Source organism: Cebidichthys violaceus, unplaced genomic scaffold (genome assembly GCF_023349555.1).
Source record: "Cebidichthys violaceus isolate CVI_PGR_0920_01 unplaced genomic scaffold, fCebVio1.0.p SCAF_2, whole genome shotgun sequence".
Taxonomy (NCBI): Eukaryota; Metazoa; Chordata; class Actinopteri; order Perciformes; family Stichaeidae; genus Cebidichthys; species Cebidichthys violaceus.
In genome coordinates this window covers 16,302,460-16,320,703 of record NW_027176372.1, presented here as the reverse complement: position 1 = coordinate 16,320,703, position 18,244 = coordinate 16,302,460, and the positions used below count along the sequence as shown (strand labels likewise).

Here is an 18,244-nt window from a genome sequence, read left to right as displayed (position 1 = left end):
AGAGGAAAAAGACAGAAATGAAGATAGATAGATAGATAGATAGATAGATAGATAGATAGATAGATAGATAGATAGATAGATAGATAGATAGATAGATGCTGTGTCTCTGTCCATGGTACTGAACATAAGGGTGGTCGTGGTTTGCTTCTACTATAATTTCTAACCTCTAGAGGAGAGTCTGGTTCATCCAGGATGCTCTTCTCACTCTGTATCCGCTGCATCGTTCCTGTAGAACTGGGGTCCATTATCAGCACGTTCTGACTACCGGCTATGCCGAACTTACAGTCACTCTTTCTGGAGTCAGTCGTCCTGCACACCTCGTAGTTGTACACGTGTTGGAGAGTCCCTGTCCCCAAAGTGTCTGAGTAACGTGGTGGATAATACGGAATCACAGGGAGATTGGAGTGATACATGACGCGAGACTGTCTCCATCTGTAGATCTTCACTGATATGATAACCACTAAACACGTGATGAAGAGGAAGGAAACTACAGCCAAAGCCAACACTAAGTAGAAAGTCAGGTTGTCATTGTACTCCTTGTCTTGTGTAAAGTCAGTGAACTCAGACAGCACTTCAGGGAAGCTGTCCGCCACCGCCACGTTAACAATGACTGTAGCTGAACGAGAGGGCTGCCCGTTGTCCTCCACTATAACAGTCAGTCTTTGTTTCACAGCATCTTTATCAGTGACTTGGCGGATAGTTCTTATTTCTCCATTCTGTAAGCCCACTTCAAACAGCGCCCTGTCTGTGGCTTTCTGCAGTTTATAGGAGAGCCAGGCATTCTGTCCAGAGTCCACATCAACAGCCACCACTTTAGTGACCAGATAGCCCACATCTGCTGAACGAGGCACCATTTCAGCCACCAGAGAGCCTCCAGTCTGGACTGGGTACAGAACCTGAGGAGGGTTGTCGTTCTGGTCCTGGATCATTACTTTCACAGTCACGTTGCTACTGAGTGGAGGGGAGCCTCCATCCTGCGCTTTGACGCGGAAGTGGAAGTCTTTGATCTGCTCGTAGTCAAAAGAGCGCACTGCATGGATGACTCCACTATCAGCACTAACGGACACATATGAGGAGACTGGCACTCCGTTAACAGAGGAGTCCTCCAGTATGTAAGAAACACGGGCGTTCTGGTTCCAGTCAGCGTCTCTGGCTTTCACTGTGAATATAGAGAGACCTGGTGTGTTGTTTTCTACAATGTAGGCCTCATATGAGCTCCTCTCAAAGACAGGCGCGTTATCATTCACATCAGAGATCTGTAAGGTGAGAGTGACGCTGCTGGAGAGGGAGGGCACTCCCTCATCAGAGCAGGTCACCGTTATATTATACTCAGAGGCTGTCTCTCGGTCTAAACCACTATCTGTAATCAAACTGTAAAAATCATTGGTTGTAGACTTCATCACAAAAGGAATATTATCATTTATACTACATTGAACCCTGCCATTTTCACCGGAATCTGCGTCCTCAATATTTATCATTGTCACAACAGTACCGAGTTTGGCATCTTCTGATATGACGTTTGATTTTGACATTATATGGATATCGGGTTTATTGTCATTCATGTCAATCACGTCGACCATCACTTTACATGAGTCAACCAAACCCCCATCATCACTAGCCCGGATGTTTATCTGAAATGTTCGAGCTTTTTCATAGTCAACATTTCCTTTTAGCCGAATTTCACCACTTTCATCATTTACTTCAAATAACCCACGGGCATGATCTAAAATACTCGAAATTGAATACGTTATTCTTCCATTAGATCCATGATCTGCATCTGTTGCAATAACTGTCACTACAACTGTTCCTAATGGTGCATTTTCTTTCATAGACGCTTTATAAATGGGTTGCGTAAAAACAGGGGCATTGTCATTCACGTCTAAAACAGTGATTAGAATCTGCATTGTTCCTGTCATCTGCGGCTCTCCTCCATCCACCGCTGTCAGAATTAAAGAAAGGTCTTCATTTCTTTCTCTGTCAAGAGGTTTCTCTAAGACCATTTCGACGTTTTTCGTTCCATCTGCTTGATCATGTAATTTAACAACAAAATTGTCTGTCGGTTCAAGTCTATACGTTTGCAACCCATTTGAGCCTACATCAGGATCAACTGCCCGATCTAACATAAATTTAGCCCCGCTCACAGCGGATTCACTAATTTTAAATTTGACATCGTTCTTTTCAAAGGACGGAGAGTTATCATTAACATCTGTGATTTCAATGGTTACACTGTAAAATTCCATCGGATTCTCTAATATAATCTGAAAGTGTAAAGCACAAGGCGTCGTTTGTCCACAGAGCGCCTCTCTGTCTATCCTATCTTTGATGAGGAGGACTCCTCTTTCGTTATTCAGCTCAATATATCCGTCGCTGTCTCGAGTAAAAATGCGAGCTTTACCCGATTTTAATCGTTTAACATCCAAGCCAAAATCCCTCGCCATGTTGCCTACAAGAGAACCTTTTGGCATTTCCTCAGGAATGGAGTAGCTGACCTGTCCGAGCACCACGCTGAGGGAAAGGACCAAGAAACACGACAGTACTTGCCCTCTCATTGTTCTGCCCGACGTTATTCCAGTGTAAAACAAATATGCTATGCCTTTAGGTTTTTTGCCCTGCGATCTTTTTCAGTCAACGCCGGTTTTCAAAGCATATTCCCAATGTGGTAAAAATCCCTGTATCTCCAGTAAAGTCCAGACGGTGTGCTTTGCTTCTGTTTCTTTCTCTCTCTTAAAATAAAGACATGGTGGGAGGTACAATGAGTCTGCGGTAAATATAATACAGACTGGCCAACAGCGGCACTCTGAGTTCATGAAGTAAAATTGCATTTGAAAAGTGCACAACAAACTGATAAGCCTGGTAAAGAATAAAAAAAATAAAAATAAAAAGAAGACTTCTTTTGTGACTCGCCAATATTATTTGGTACTATACAGTATATAATTGATACATACAATGGCGCCTAAATGGAGAACATGAGATGTATATGTTTGGAAAAAAAGATCGTATGCAAACGTAATACTTATTCTAAGAGACAATGGAAATGTAACTTGAAAAAAACATGGTTTTGAATATGTAATCCATGTTGCTCTCCAAGGTGCTGAAGATAAGAGGAAAGGGATTTAGAGTGTGACTTCAAAAGCTAGCAAATTCTAACCTCTAGAGGAGAATCTGGTTCATCCAGGATGCTCTTCTCACTCTGTATCCGCTGCATCGTTCCTGTAGAACTGGGGTCCATTATCAGCACGTTCTGACTACCGGCTATGCCGAACTTACAGTCACTCTTTCTGGAGTCAGTCGTCCTGCACACCTCGTAGTTGTACACGTGTTGGAGAGTCCCTGTCCCCAAAGTGTCTGAGTAACGTGGTGGATAATACGGAATCACAGGGAGATTGGAGTGATACATGACGCGAGACTGTCTCCATCTGTAGATCTTCACTGATATAATAACCACTAAACACGTGATGAAGAGGAAGGACACTACAGCCAAAGCCAACACTAAGTAGAAAGTCAGGTTGTCATTGTACTCCTTGTCTTGTGTAAAGTCAGTGAACTCAGACAGCACTTCAGGGAAGCTGTCCGCCACCGCCACGTTAACAATGACTGTAGCTGAACGAGAGGGCTGCCCGTTGTCCTCCACTATAACAGTCAGTCTTTGTTTCACAGCATCTTTATCAGTGACTTGGCGGATAGTTCTTATTTCTCCATTCTGTAAGCCCACTTCAAACAGCGCCCTGTCTGTGGCTTTCTGCAGTTTATAGGAGAGCCAGGCATTCTGTCCAGAGTCCACATCAACAGCCACCACTTTAGTGACCAGATAGCCCACATCTGCTGAACGAGGCACCATTTCAGCCACCAGAGAGCCTCCAGTCTGGACTGGGTACAGAACCTGAGGAGGGTTGTCGTTCTGGTCCTGGATCATTACTTTCACAGTCACGTTGCTACTGAGTGGAGGGGAGCCTCCATCCTGCGCTTTGACGCGGAAGTGGAAGTCTTTGATCTGCTCGTAGTCAAAAGAGCGCACTGCATGGATGACTCCACTATCAGCACTAACGGACACATATGAGGAGACTGGCACTCCGTTAACAGAGGAGTCCTCCAGTATGTAAGAAACACGGGCGTTCTGGTTCCAGTCAGCGTCTCTGGCTTTCACTGTGAATATAGAGAGACCTGGTGTGTTGTTTTCTACAATGTAGGCCTCATATGAGCTCCTCTCAAAGACAGGCGCGTTATCATTCACATCAGAGATCTGTAAGGTGAGAGTGACGCTGCTGGAGAGGGAGGGCACTCCTTCATCAGAGCAGGTCACTGTTATATTATACTCAGAGGCTGTCTCTCTGTCTAAATCACTGTCTGTCACTAAACTATAGAAATGATTTGAAGTCGATTTTAAAACGAAAGGAATATTCTCATTTATAAAACACTGAACTTTACCATTCTCACCCGAGTCTGGGTCTTGGATGTTAATCATTGTAACGACTGTGTTGGGGTTTGCACTCTCTGATATAACAGCTGATTTAGACATGATTTTAATCAGTGGTTCGTTGTCATTTATATCGACGACATCGACAATCACTTTACAAGTATCCGTTAGCCCCCCGTTATCCCTTGCGCGGACATTTATCTGAAAGTTTCGTTTCTTTTCATAATCCAAATGTCCAGTCAACCTAACCTCACCGCTGTCCTCATTTACGTCAAACATGTGTCTGACGTCATCTAAAGTGTTTGTGATTGAATACGATATTTTACCATTTAATTTATGATCAGCATCTGAAGCACTAACAGTTGTAACGATCGTGCCCTTTGCAGCATTCTCAGCTACACTGCCTTTATATACCGGCTGTGTAAAAACAGGTGCATTGTCATTGGCATCTAACACGGTGATGAGGATCTGCATTGTCCCAGACATCTGTGGTTCTCCTCCATCTACAGCCGTCAACGCCAAAGACATGAACTCATTTTTCTCTCTGTCCAAAGGTTTTTGTAAGATCATCTCAACGTTCTTCGTACCATCGGCTTGGTTGTGCAGTTTAAGTAAAAAATTATCACTTGGCTTGAGAACGTAGCTTTGGAGAGTGTTAGTACCTACATCTAAATCAACCGCTCTTTCTAAATCAAATTTGGCCCCGACAACTGCAGACTCACTAATTATGAATTTAATTTCGTTTTTTTCAAAGGTTGGTGCGTTATCGTTTATATCTGTAATTTCAACCGTTACACTGTAAAATTCCATAGGATTCTCTAACACAATCTGAAAATGGACAGCACATGGTGTCGTATCACCGCACAACGCCTCTCTGTCTATTCTCTCTTTGATAAGGAGGACTCCTCTTTCGCTATTCAACTCGATGTATTCTCTGCTATCACCAGAATAAACACGAGCGTTACCTAACCTCAATCGTTTGACGTCTAAACCTAAATCCTGAGCTATATTACCAACCAAAGAGCCTTTCACCATTTCCTCTGGAATAGAGTAGCTGACCTGGCCGAAGACTAAACTAAAAGAGAGGATCGAGATAAACAACAGTACTTGCCGTCTCATTGTCTGAAATTATGTCGGCAAGAAGAAACAGCAACCTTGTAAAATCCGTCAGAAAGATGGACACTCATTCAAATTAAGTGGAGCAAATACAATCCTCAAATTTGAAGCGAAAAGATGAACGTTATGGCTTGTCGTGTATATAGATCCCTCTACAGAAGACAATGCGATCTGCGTCTGCCCATTCTCTCTAATACATCGAAATGAAGAGGCGGTACTGCTGTAAATATACGTCGTCTGCAACAGACTAGGCAACAGCGGCCCATTGAGTTCAGAAAGCAAAACTGCAGAACATGTGTGAGAAGGGAGAGGTGAACAGGCTGAAAAGGACGAATCAAGCTTGGAATTAAAATGCAATCGTGTCCCAGTTTAAAAAAAAAGAAGTTAATTACAATACAATTTAAACGTGTAGATGAGCATTTCAACATATATCACCAGCATGCAAAGTATGGGGGCCCTTTTCTGCACACTGAATAACACAACACGTCTTTAAAAACACACACCATGTTGCTCTCCATGGTGCTGAAAAGAAAGGACCGCACAAATTCACTAAAATACAAGATGATGAAAACTATTACAAGAAATTCGAGAGGGCGTGTGTGATATATCATATTTCTAACCTCTAGTGGAGAGTCTGGTTCATCCAGGATGCTCTTCTCACTCTGTATCCGCTGCATCGTTCCTGTAGAACTGGGGTCCATTATCAGCACGTTCTGACTACCAGCTATGCCGAACTTACAGTCACTCTTTCTGGAGTCAGTCGTCCTGCACACCTCGTAGTTGTACACGTGTTGGAGAGTCCCTGTCCCCAAAGTGTCTGAGTAACGTGGTGGATAATACGGAATCACAGGGAGATTGGAGTGATACATGACGCGAGACTGTCTCCATCTGTAGATCTTCACTGATATGATAACCACTAAACACGTGATGAAGAGGAAGGAAACTACAGCCAAAGCCAACACTAAGTAGAAAGTCAGGTTGTCATTGTACTCCTTGTCTTGTGTAAAGTCAGTGAACTCAGACAGCACTTCAGGGAAGCTGTCCGCCACCGCCACGTTAACAATGACTGTAGCTGAACGAGAGGGCTGCCCGTTGTCCTCCACTATAACAGTCAGTCTTTGTTTCACAGCATCTTTATCAGTGACTTGGCGGATAGTTCTTATTTCTCCATTCTGTAAGCCCACTTCAAACAGCGCCCTGTCTGTGGCTTTCTGCAGTTTATAGGAGAGCCAGGCATTCTGTCCAGAGTCCACATCAACAGCCACCACTTTAGTGACCAGATAGCCCACATCTGCTGAACGAGGCACCATTTCAGCCACCAGAGAGCCTCCAGTCTGGACTGGGTACAGAACCTGAGGAGGGTTGTCGTTCTGGTCCTGGATCATTACTTTCACAGTCACGTTGCTACTGAGTGGAGGGGAGCCTCCATCCTGCGCTTTGACGCGGAAGTGGAAGTCTTTGATCTGCTCGTAGTCAAAAGAGCGCACTGCATGGATGACTCCACTATCAGCACTAACGGACACATATGAGGAGACTGGCACTCCGTTAACAGAGGAGTCCTCCAGTATGTAAGAAACACGGGCGTTCTGGTTCCAGTCAGCGTCTCTGGCTTTCACTGTGAATATAGAGAGACCTGGTGTGTTGTTTTCTACAATGTAGGCCTCATATGAGCTCCTCTCAAAGACAGGCGCGTTATCATTCACATCAGAGATCTGTAAGGTGAGAGTGACGCTGCTGGAGAGGGAGGGCACTCCTTCATCAGAGCAGGTCACCGTGATATTATACTCAGAGGCTGTCTCTCTGTCTAGATCACTGTCTGTCACGATGCTATAGAAATTACTAGACGTAGGTGCGATTGTAAATGGGATATTTCTATCAATCTTACATCGGACCTTTCCGTTTTCTTCAGAATCAGGATCATTTACACTCATTGCAGCTACCACAGTGTTGGGACGCGAATCTTCTCCGATTGAATTTGATGATGAAATCATATTTATAACAGGAATATTATCATTTATGTCACCTACATCAATGACTACTTTACTTGAATCTGATAAACCACCTCGGTCAACTGCCTCTATATCAATCTCATGTTTTTTGGCTTTTTCATAATCAATGGGCCCATTTAATATAAGATGCCCGTCTTCAGTAACGTGGAATAATTTGGAAATGCTACTTATACTATTTCCAATTACGTAGCTAACTTCTCCATTCGAGCCTTTGTCTACATCGGAGGCACTCACTTTTGTAATGAGTGTTCCCGTGGGGGAGTTTTCTTTTACACTTGCTTTGTAAATATTTTGCGTAAAAACAGGAGCGTTATCATTTACGTCCAATACAGTAATATGAATCTGCATCGTCCCAGACCTCTGCGGCTCTCCTCCATCTATAGCCGTTAGCAATAAGGATGCAAACTCCTGTTTCTCCCTATCCAGAGGTTTCTGTAAAACCATCTCTACCTTTTTACCGCCATCAGACTGACTATGCAATTTAAGCATAAAATGATCATTTGGCTTCAGTGTATAGCTCTGTAAACCATTCAGTCCTATATCAGGGTCTATTGCCTTCTCTAGCATGAACTTAGAGCCGATAACTGCAGACTCGCTTATTTCAAACCTCCTCTCCCCCTTTTCGAATACCGGAGCATTGTCATTAATATCTGTAATTTCGACAGTAATCGGGAATATTTCTATTGGGTTTTCCAAGGCAATCTGAAAATGCAAAGCGCAAGGCGTTGTCTGACCACAGAGAGCTTCTCGATCTATTCTCTCTTTGATGATGAGGAGTCCTTTTTCCTTGTTAAGCTGGATGTATTCTGCACTGTCTCCTGTGTGGATGCGAGCTTTACCCGCTTGTAGTCGTTTAACATCCAACCCTAAATCCTGAGCTATGTTACCGACCAAGGATCCCTTTGCCATCTCCTCGGGAATGGAGTAGCTGACCTGGCCGAGCACTGAGCTGAGGCACAGGACCGAGAAAAACAACAGTACTTGCCGTCTCATTGTTCTGTCACGCTCACCCGTCAAACCAAACTAACGTGTTCTCCTCCCTTTTGCAACCAGCATTACCGATAAAAATACAATCGATGAAGGGTCTGTTTTAATCAACAATTGACGATGATATTATTCCAACTTGATATTCCGTGTATGGTGTTTCATCCACCGTCAACTGTGCGTTATGCCTCAGAGTCCTTCGCTTGAGAGAGAACAGGGGATGTCGTATATAAATATAAATGTAAACGCCAAGACGCTGGTCAACAGCGGCCCACTGAGTTCACAAGATGAAATTACATGAGTTAAAGAAAGAATACTCTTGTCACCTCTATAGCCGCCGTATAATTCAACACTCAGCAAATACAATTGCAGTTTTATTGGCAAATTGACCGATAACAAGACAGCATATTCCCCGAATGAATAACAACAACAAAATGGCCCAAGGCAACCATCAGCAGTGTGAACAAAGGAAAAAACAACAACTTTAAGATTAAGTAGAAATATGAAGAGAAAGTGAAAAAGGAGGATATGCTGTTCTTTCGCTGTCCAGGGTACTGAAACGGTATGGGGTGAAAATAACATTACTGAATAGTGAAATTATACAAAAGTATGAGTGTGATTATCTGAATTGTAACATTCTAACCTCTAGAGGAGAGTCTGGTTCATCCAGGATGCTCTTCTCACTCTGTATTCGCTGCATCGTTCCTGTAGAACTGGGGTCCATTATCAGCACGTTCTGACTACCGGCTATGCCGAACTTACAGTCACTCTTTCTGGAGTCAGTCGTCCTGCACACCTCGTAGTTGTACACGTGTTGGTGAGTCCCTGTCCCCAAAGTGTCTGAGTAACGTGGTGGATAATACGGAATCACAGGGAGATTGGAGTGATACATGATGCGAGACTGTCTCCATCTGTAGATCTTCACTGATATGATAACCACTAAACACGTGATGAAGAGGAAGGAAACTACAGCCAAAGCCAACACTAAGTAGAAAGTCAGGTTGTCATTGTACTCCTTGTCTTGTGTAAAGTCAGTGAACTCAGACAGCACTTCAGGGAAGCTGTCCGCCACCGCCACGTTAACAATGACTGTAGCTGAACGAGAGGGCTGCCCGTTGTCCTCCACTATCACAGTCAGTCTTTGTTTCACAGCATCTTTATCAGTGACTTGGCGGATAGTTCTTATTTCTCCATTCTGTAAGCCCACTTCAAACAGCGCCCTGTCTGTGGCTTTCTGCAGTTTATAGGAGAGCCAGGCATTCTGTCCAGAGTCCACATCAACAGCCACCACTTTAGTGACCAGATAGCCCACATCTGCTGAACGAGGCACCATTTCAGCCACCAGAGAGCCTCCAGTCTGGACTGGGTACAGAACCTGAGGAGGGTTGTCGTTCTGGTCCTGGATCATTACTTTCACAGTCACGTTGCTACTGAGTGGAGGGGAGCCTCCATCCTGCGCTTTGACGCGGAAGTGGAAATCTTTGATCTGCTCGTAGTCAAAAGAGCGCACTGCATGGATGACTCCACTATCAGCACTAACGGACACATATGAGGAGACTGGCACTCCGTTAACAGAGGAGTCCTCCAGTATGTAAGAAACACGGGCGTTCTGGTTCCAGTCAGCGTCTCTGGCTTTCACTGTGAATATAGAGAGACCTGGTGTGTTGTTTTCTACAATGTAGGCCTCATATGAGCTCCTCTCAAAGACAGGCGCGTTATCATTCACATCAGAGATCTGTAAGGTGAGAGTGACGCTGCTGGAGAGGGAGGGCACTCCTTCATCAGAGCAGGTCATAGTTATATTATACTGAGAGGCTGTCTCTCTGTCTAGATCGCTGTCTGTCACGATGCTATAGAAATTATTTGATGTAAATTTGATTTCAAATGGGATATGTTCATTTATCACACAGTTGACTTTTCCATTTGTTTCAGAATCAGGGTCATTTACACTCATTAAAGCTATTACTGTTTTGTGTGCAGAGTCCTCTGGGACTGAGCTTGATATTGATATCATATTTACAATAGGGCTATTGTCATTAACGTCAATTACATCAATTATTATCTTACTTGAATCCGATAGTCCGCCTTGATCAATCGCCTCAATATCGACATGGTAATTTTTTTCTTTTTCATAGTCTATTTGTCCATTTAGTATCACATCACCTTCACTATTAATGTGGAATAACTTTGACATAGTATCAATGCTATTCGCGATGACGTAGATCACCTCTCCATTTGAGCCTTTGTCTGCATCTGAAGCACTGACCTTAGTAACAAGTGTTCCTATTACGGAGTTTTCTGTAATGCTTGCTTTGTAAACGGATTTACTAAACACAGGGGCATTGTCGTTTGCATCCAGTACAGTAACATGGATTTGCATTGTTCCGGTCATTTGTGGTTCTCCTCCATCCTCCGCTGTCAAGAGTAAAGATATGTGTTGTTGTTTCTCTCGGTCCAACGGCTTTTGTAAAATCATTTCTACCTTTTTGCTTCCATCAGACTGAGTGTGCAATTTTAGCACAAAATTGTCACTTGGTTTTAAAGTGTATCTCTGAAGACCATTCAGTCCGATATCAGGGTCAATCGCTTTCTCTAGCATGAACTTAGAGCCGATGATCGCTGACTCGCTTATTTCAAACCTTCTCTCCTCCTTTTGGAATACTGGAGCGTTGTCATTAATGTCGGTGATTTCTACAGTAACTGGAAATAATTCTAGTGGGTTCTCTAACGTAATTTGAAAATGCAAAGCGCAAGGCGTTGTCTGTCTGCATAGCGCTTCTCGGTCTATTCTGTCTTTAATAACGAGGACTCCTCTTTCTTTGTTGAGCTCGATGTACTGGACACTGTCCCCCGTATAAATACGAGCTTTACCTGACTGGAGACGTTTGACATCTAAACCTAAATCCTGCGCTATGTTACCGACCAAAGAGCCCTTTGCCATTTCCTCCGGAATTGAGTAGCTGACCTGCCCGATCACAGAGCTGAGGCAGAGGATGGAGACTAACAACAGTACTTGCCGTTTCATTGTTCTGTCCGATACCTCTTTCGCACTACAGCTGTTTAATTCCGTTTTGCGAGGGAAATTCCGTTAGATGTCAATGAAAAATGTAGGAGAAAATGTTTAATCCACAGAATAAAAAATAAATTCCAGCCTGAGATGTCCGTGGATCATAAGGTCTGATCTCCGAAGTGTGCGTTCTACGTATGCGACTGTGCCTCAGTTATATGCCAGAGCGATGACTGGGTGAATCAGTTACATAAAGCAATGCGAAACTGCAACATATTGGGCAACAGCGGCCCGATGAGTTCAAATTGTGAAAGTACACGAGTAAAACTGCAAGAATGCAATGCAAATTAAAAAAATACTACATTCATTACAGTTAACCGACACATAACCTGCCCAACTTTCCAGAAGATAGAGTTAAATGACAAGAAAATAAATTATCTTCTATAGATTGAGACAAATGAAATGGGAAGCATAAAACTTGATGAATAAGTGTACTATGCACAGGAAAAAAACAAGACATGTTGAGGGAGCGTGCAAAGGTGAATTAATGTGGAATTGTGCTTTCGTTGTCGCTTTCCAAGGTGCTGAAACTTTGCCTAACAAACGGATTCAAACTAACTCATCATAATGTGTTCCAAAACTTAAAACAGGTATTAGCCGCGTATGACTAACCTCTAGAGGAGAGTCTGGTTCATCCAGGATGCTCTTCTCACTCTGTATCCGCTGCATCGTTCCTGTAGAACTGGGGTCCATTATCAGCACGTTCTGACTACCGGCTATGCCGAACTTACAGTCACTCTTTCTGGAGTCAGTCGTCCTGCACACCTCGTAGTTGTACACGTGTTGGAGAGTCCCTGTCCCCAAAGTGTCTGAGTAACGTGGTGGATAATACGGAATCACAGGGAGATTGGAGTGATACATGACGCGAGACTGTCTCCATCTGTAGATCTTCACTGATATAATAACCACTAAACACGTGATGAAGAGGAAGGAAACTACAGCCAAAGCCAACACTAAGTAGAAAGTCAGGTTGTCATTGTACTCCTTGTCTTGTGTAAAGTCAATGAACTCAGACAGCACTTCAGGGAAGCTGTCCGCCACCGCCACGTTAACAATGACTGTAGCTGAACGAGAGGGCTGCCCGTTGTCCTCCACTATCACAGTCAGTCTTTGTTTCACAGCATCTTTATCAGTGACTTGGCGGATAGTTCTTATTTCTCCATTCTGTAAGCCCACTTCAAACAGCGCCCTGTCTGTGGCTTTCTGCAGTTTATAGGAGAGCCAGGCATTCTGTCCAGAGTCCACATCAACAGCCACCACTTTAGTGACCAGATAGCCCACATCTGCTGAACGAGGCACCATTTCAGCCACCAGAGAGCCTCCAGTCTGGACTGGGTACAGAACCTGAGGAGGGTTGTCGTTCTGGTCCTGGATCATTACTTTCACAGTCACGTTGCTACTGAGTGGAGGGGAGCCTCCATCCTGTGCTTTGACGCGGAAGTGGAAGTCTTTGATCTGCTCGTAGTCAAAAGAGCGCACTGCATGGATGACTCCACTATCAGCACTAACGGACACATATGAGGAGACTGGCACTCCGTTAACAGAGGAGTCCTCCAGTATGTAAGAAACACGGGCGTTCTGGTTCCAGTCAGCGTCTCTGGCTTTCACTGTGAATATAGAGAGACCTGGTGTGTTGTTTTCTACAATGTAGGCCTCATATGAGCTCCTCTCAAAGACAGGCGCGTTATCATTCACATCAGAGATCTGTAAGGTGAGAGTGACGCTGCTGGAGAGGGAGGGCACTCCCTCATCAGAACAGGTCACTGTGATATTATACTCAGAGGCTACCTCTCTATCTAAAGCTACCTCTGTAACTAAACTATAAAATCCATTCATTGTGTTATGTATTTTAAAAGGGATGTCATCATTAATATTACATTTCACCTCTCCACTCCTCTCAGAGTCTGGGTCATTTACGCTTAGCATAGCAATTACAGTATTCTCAGGAGAGTCTTCTAAAACGTTGTCTGATTTAGAGAGTATTTTCAACTGAGGACTGTTGTCATTGACATCAGTGATATCTATTAGAATCTTACTGGAATCAGAGAGTCCTCCATTATCTATAGCCTCGATATCTATTTGGAAGAGCTTAGCTTTTTCATAATCTATTTCACCAATCAAGATAACTTCTCCGGTTTTTCTATCGATCTGAAATAGGTCGGATAATCGACGCTTGCTATTAGAAATAGCATATGAAATTTCCCCATTAGAGCCTCCATCTTTGTCAGATGCACTAACGGTTATAACACTGGTTCCCCTCGGGGAATTCTCGGTTATTGTTGCCTTATATACTGGCTTAGTGAAAACCGGTGCATTGTCGTTTGCGTCCAACACGTTAACAGTAATCTGCATTGTACCAGACATACGCGGCTGTCCGCCATCTAGAGCAGTTAATAACAGTGATATCTGATTCTGGTGCTCTCGATCTAGAGGCTTCTGTAGAACCATTTCTACCTTTTTACTTCCGTCCGCTTGATTCTCTAGTTTCAATGCAAAGTTGTTTGTTGGATTAAGCGAATAGCTTTGGAGATCATTTACACCAATGTCAGCATCGATGGCTTTCTCCAGCACAAATTTAGACCCAATAACCGCAGACTCACTGATTTCAAAACGTTTCTCGCTCGACGCAAAGCTGGGAGCATTATCGTTTATGTCTGTGATTTCTATTGTTATGCGAAACAATTCCATCGGATTTTCCAAAATCATCTGCAAATGTACAGCACAGGGCGTCGTTTCTCCACACAACGTTTCTCTGTCTATTCTCTCCTTGATAAGGAGGACACCTCTGTCTCTGTTCAGCTCGATATATTCTGCACTCTCTCCCGAATGAATACGAGCTCTGCCCGATTTGAGCCTTGTAAAATCTAAACCTAAATCCTGAGCTAAATTACAGACTAATGAACCTCTCTCCATTTCCTCGGGAATGGAGTAGCTGACTTGCCCGAACACCGAGGTGAGAGAGAGAACCAAGATGAACAACGGTACTTGCCGTCTCATTGTTTCGTCGTTGTATTCCAGTCTCGTTTAAAAAAAAATGTAATCCGTATGAATAGTTAAGTTTCCGATAGTATCTCAAGGAAATGAAGAACTAAAACTACAGCTTTCCATGTATGTGAGCAGTTTTCCATTTAAGCGAGGATAGGCTGCTAGTGCCTGTTTTATTGTCTACCATGTCACAATCTAAGGGGGAGGTACAGTTGCAAGCCCTATCGAAGACTGCCACACTCTGGCCAATAGCGGCCCTTTCTGTTCAAGACACCGAACAACAGTGGTTGGCATGGGGGCTGAGAAATGTGGGTGCATGGAGCAAAAAAAATAAAACCTTAAAATCAGTATAATCATCATTACAATTATTAATAATTATTATCAGGAGTATTGTATCTAATATAATAAATTGTTGCAGAAGACGTAAAACAGTATTTGTCTGGTTTCAGTAGGATTGTAGCTTAGTCTGAAAGAGTTTGAATACAGATTTAACAAAATGCGTGGTCAGAACAAAATATAACAATGAGTAATTTCGTCATCTCATAGTTTAGTTAGATGAAAGTATAATTTTTGGTTTAAAGTCCAATAACGATCAAATTAAACTATGAAGAGCAAAACATATAACTATACAGAAATCACCTCTATTGATAACTGTAGCTCTGTATCACCTACAAATACAATGAAATCGGATGTGCATCAGACAAAAAAAGAGATAAGTAACTTAATAAATGGACAATGATGTCATGATTTCAAAAGAATAAGTAAACGACGAAAGCATGAGAGTCTAACCTGTGTTAGTGTTAGTCAATGTTGAGGGAGCGTGCAAAGGGGAATCAATGTGGAATTGTGCTTTATTTGTCGCTTTCCAAGGTGCTGGAATTTTGCCTAACTGACGAATTCAAACTAACTTATCAGCCTCCTACTGTGTGCCAACACATATAACAGGTATTAGCCGCATATGACTAACCTCTAGAGGAGAATCTGGTTCATCCAGGATGCTCTTCTCACTCTGTATCCGCTGCATCGTTCCTGTAGAACTGGGGTCCATTATCAGCACGTTCTGACTACCGGCTATGCCGAACTTACAGTCACTCTTTCTGGAGTCAGTCGTCCTGCACACCTCGTAGTTGTACACGTGTTGGAGAGTCCCTGTCCCCAAAGTGTCTGAGTAACGTGGTGGATAATACGGAATCACAGGGAGATTGGAGTGATACATGACGCGAGACTGTCTCCATCTGTAGATCTTCACTGATATAATAACCACTAAACACGTGATGAAGAGGAAGGAAACTACAGCCAAAGCCAACACTAAGTAGAAAGTCAGGTTGTCATTGTACTCCTTGTCTTGTGTAAAGTCAGTGAACTCAGACAGCACTTCAGGGAAGCTGTCCGCCACCGCCACGTTAACAATGACTGTAGCTGAACGAGAGGGCTGCCCGTTGTCCTCCACTATAACAGTCAGTCTTTGTTTCACAGCATCTTTATCAGTGACTTGGCGGATAGTTCTTATTTCTCCATTCTGTAAGCCCACTTCAAACAGCGCCCTGTCTGTGGCTTTCTGCAGTTTATAGGAGAGCCAGGCATTCTGTCCAGAGTCCACATCAACAGCCACCACTTTAGTGACCAGATAGCCCACATCTGCTGAACGAGGCACCATTTCAGCCACCAGAGAGCCTCCAGTCTGGACTGGGTACAGAACCTGAGGAGGGTTGTCGTTCTGGTCCTGGATCATTACTTTCACAGTCACGTTGCTACTGAGTGGAGGGGAGCCTCCATCCTGTGCTTTGACGCGGAAGTGGAAGTCTTTGATCTGCTCGTAGTCAAAAGAGCGCACTGCATGGATGACTCCACTATCAGCACTAACGGACACATATGAGGAGACTGGCACTCCGTTAACAGAGGAGTCCTCCAGTATGTAAGAAACACGGGCGTTCTGGTTCCAGTCAGCGTCTCTGGCTTTCACTGTGAATATAGAGAGACCTGGTGTGTTGTTTTCTACAATGTAGGCCTCATATGAGCTCCTCTCAAAGACAGGCGCGTTATCATTCACATCAGAGATCTGTAAGGTGAGAGTGACGCTGCTGGAGAGGGAGGGCACTCCTTCATCAGAGCAGGTCACAGTGATATTATACTCAGAAGCTGTCTCCCTGTCTAAATCGACCTCTGTAACTAAAGTATAAAATCCATTCAACGTTGTTTTTATTTTGAAAGGAATGTTTCCGTTTATATTACACTCTACAGCTCCATTATTCTCAGAATCTGGATCATTTACACTTAACATAGCTATAACAGTGTTTGGAGGCGAGTCTTCTAATATGGACTCTGATTTAGAAACAACGTTTATATGAGGATTATTGTCATTAATATCAACAACATCAACTAATACCTTTGTGGAATCAGAGAGTCCCCCGCTGTCTACAACTTCAATATCGATTTCATAATTTTTTGCCTTTTCATAATCTATTTCACCGACTAGAACAATTTCACCTGTTTTGGAATTGATATTAAACAGTTCAGATAAAAGACGTTCGGTGGTCGATATGAGATATGATACTTCTCCGTTCACGCCGATGTCTTTATCTGATGCACTTACAGTCGTTACGCTGGTGCCTTTGGGAGAATTTTCCAGTATTTTTGCTCTATACAGAGGTTTAGCGAATGTAGGTGCGTTGTCGTTTACATCTAATATACTGACAAATATCCGCATTGTCCCTGACATCTGCGGCTCTCCTCCATCTATAGCAGTTAACAACAGCGAAATGTATTCCTGTTTTTCTCGATCAAGAGGCTTCTGTAGAACCATCTCGACTTTTTTACTCCCAACTGCCTGATTTCCAGGTTTTAATACAAAGTTATCAGTGGGAGAAAGTGAGTATTGTTGTAAACCATTCATCCCAATGTCAGAATCGATTGCTTTTTCTAATACAAATTTCGATCCAATCACAGCGGACTCGCTGATTTCAAAGCGTTTTTCTGCATTTGTAAAAGTGGGTGTATTATCGTTTATGTCGGTGATCTCCACTGTTACACGAAACAGTTCCATTGGATTTTCCAGAATCAACTGGAAATGTAAAGCACAAGGCGTCGTCTCTCCACATAAAGCCTCTCTGTCTATCCTCTCTTGGATAAAAAGGACTCCCCTTTCTTTATTCAGCCCGATATATTCTACGCTGCCTCCTGTATAGACACGAGCTTTCCCTGATTTCAGCCTTTTGAGATCTAAACCTAAATCATGCGCTATGTTACCAACGACAGAGCCTTTCGCCATTTCTTCGGGAACAGAATAGCTGACCTGCCCGAGCACGTAGCTGAGACATAGCACCGAGAGGAACAACAGTACTTGCCGTCTCATTGTTCTCTCCGTTGTGGTTTCCTGCACCATTAAATCAAAATCATTCCCAAAGCAGTCAATGTGAAGGTAGAAAACAAAAAAATGGTCCACACTCCAAGTATTTGAAGCAAAAGTAAATATCCAGTCATACAATTCCTCGCATGGTGTCTTATGAGCGCGGACTGTGTATTCTGTCTTTCTCCGACTATGTCCTCTGTATGTACACGAAGGGGCAGGACACAGACAAAGTAAAATAACATCTAGTTAAATCGCAACACGCTTGCCAACAGCGACCCTCTGAGCTGAAAATACAGATTACAACAGAGAGAACCAGTTCA

The 18,244-nt window shown here is 43.3% G+C and overlaps 3 protein-coding genes across 25 annotated transcripts in view; all 3 read right to left on the bottom strand.

Moving 5' to 3' along the window:
- LOC137875492 (protocadherin gamma-A11-like) overlaps window positions 1-18,244 on the bottom strand; it is a 262,793-nt gene that overhangs the window by 55,720 nt on the left and 188,829 nt on the right. For 2 of the 23 annotated variants that reach the window (XM_068714776.1, XM_068714790.1), the window contains exon 1: window positions 165-2,682. The exons of 16 other annotated variants lie outside the window; for them this stretch is intronic. In XM_068714776.1, the coding sequence (XP_068570877.1) occupies window positions 165-2,549 (2,385 nt within the window). In that variant the 5' untranslated portion in view covers window positions 2,550-2,682. Of the gene's footprint in view, window positions 1-164; window positions 2,683-3,148; window positions 5,698-6,150; window positions 8,725-9,166; window positions 11,711-18,244 lie in introns of those variants that run through there. 5 more of the 23 variants (XM_068714784.1, XM_068714783.1, XM_068714797.1 and 2 more) reach the window with 5 other exon arrangements.
- Window positions 12,140-14,748, bottom strand: LOC137875793 (protocadherin beta-16-like). Its single transcript, XM_068715303.1, has one exon. The coding sequence runs from the start codon at window positions 14,585-14,587 to the stop codon at window positions 12,140-12,142; it is 2,448 nt and encodes an 815-aa protein (XP_068571404.1). The 5' UTR covers window positions 14,588-14,748.
- Window positions 15,495-18,202, bottom strand: LOC137875792 (protocadherin gamma-A7-like). The gene is made up of 2 exons (XM_068715301.1): window positions 17,611-18,202; window positions 15,495-16,329 (listed from the first exon to the last, which is right to left on the bottom strand). Exons 1-2 carry the CDS (start codon window positions 17,955-17,957, stop codon window positions 15,495-15,497), a joined length of 1,182 nt encoding a protein of 393 aa, XP_068571402.1. The 5' UTR covers window positions 17,958-18,202.

Coding starts and splice junctions, on each gene's coding strand:
- LOC137875793 (XM_068715303.1), bottom strand. CDS start 14,587: ATGAGACGGCAAGTACCGTTGTTCATCTTGGTTCTCTCTCTCACCTCG.
- LOC137875792 (XM_068715301.1), bottom strand. CDS start 17,957: ATGGTGCAGGAAACCACAACGGAGAGAACAATGAGACGGCAAGTACTG. Junction 16,330..17,610: donor CTGGAAAATCCAATGGAACT/GTTTCGTGTAAC, acceptor CCCTCCACTCAG/TAGCAACGTGACTGTGAAAG.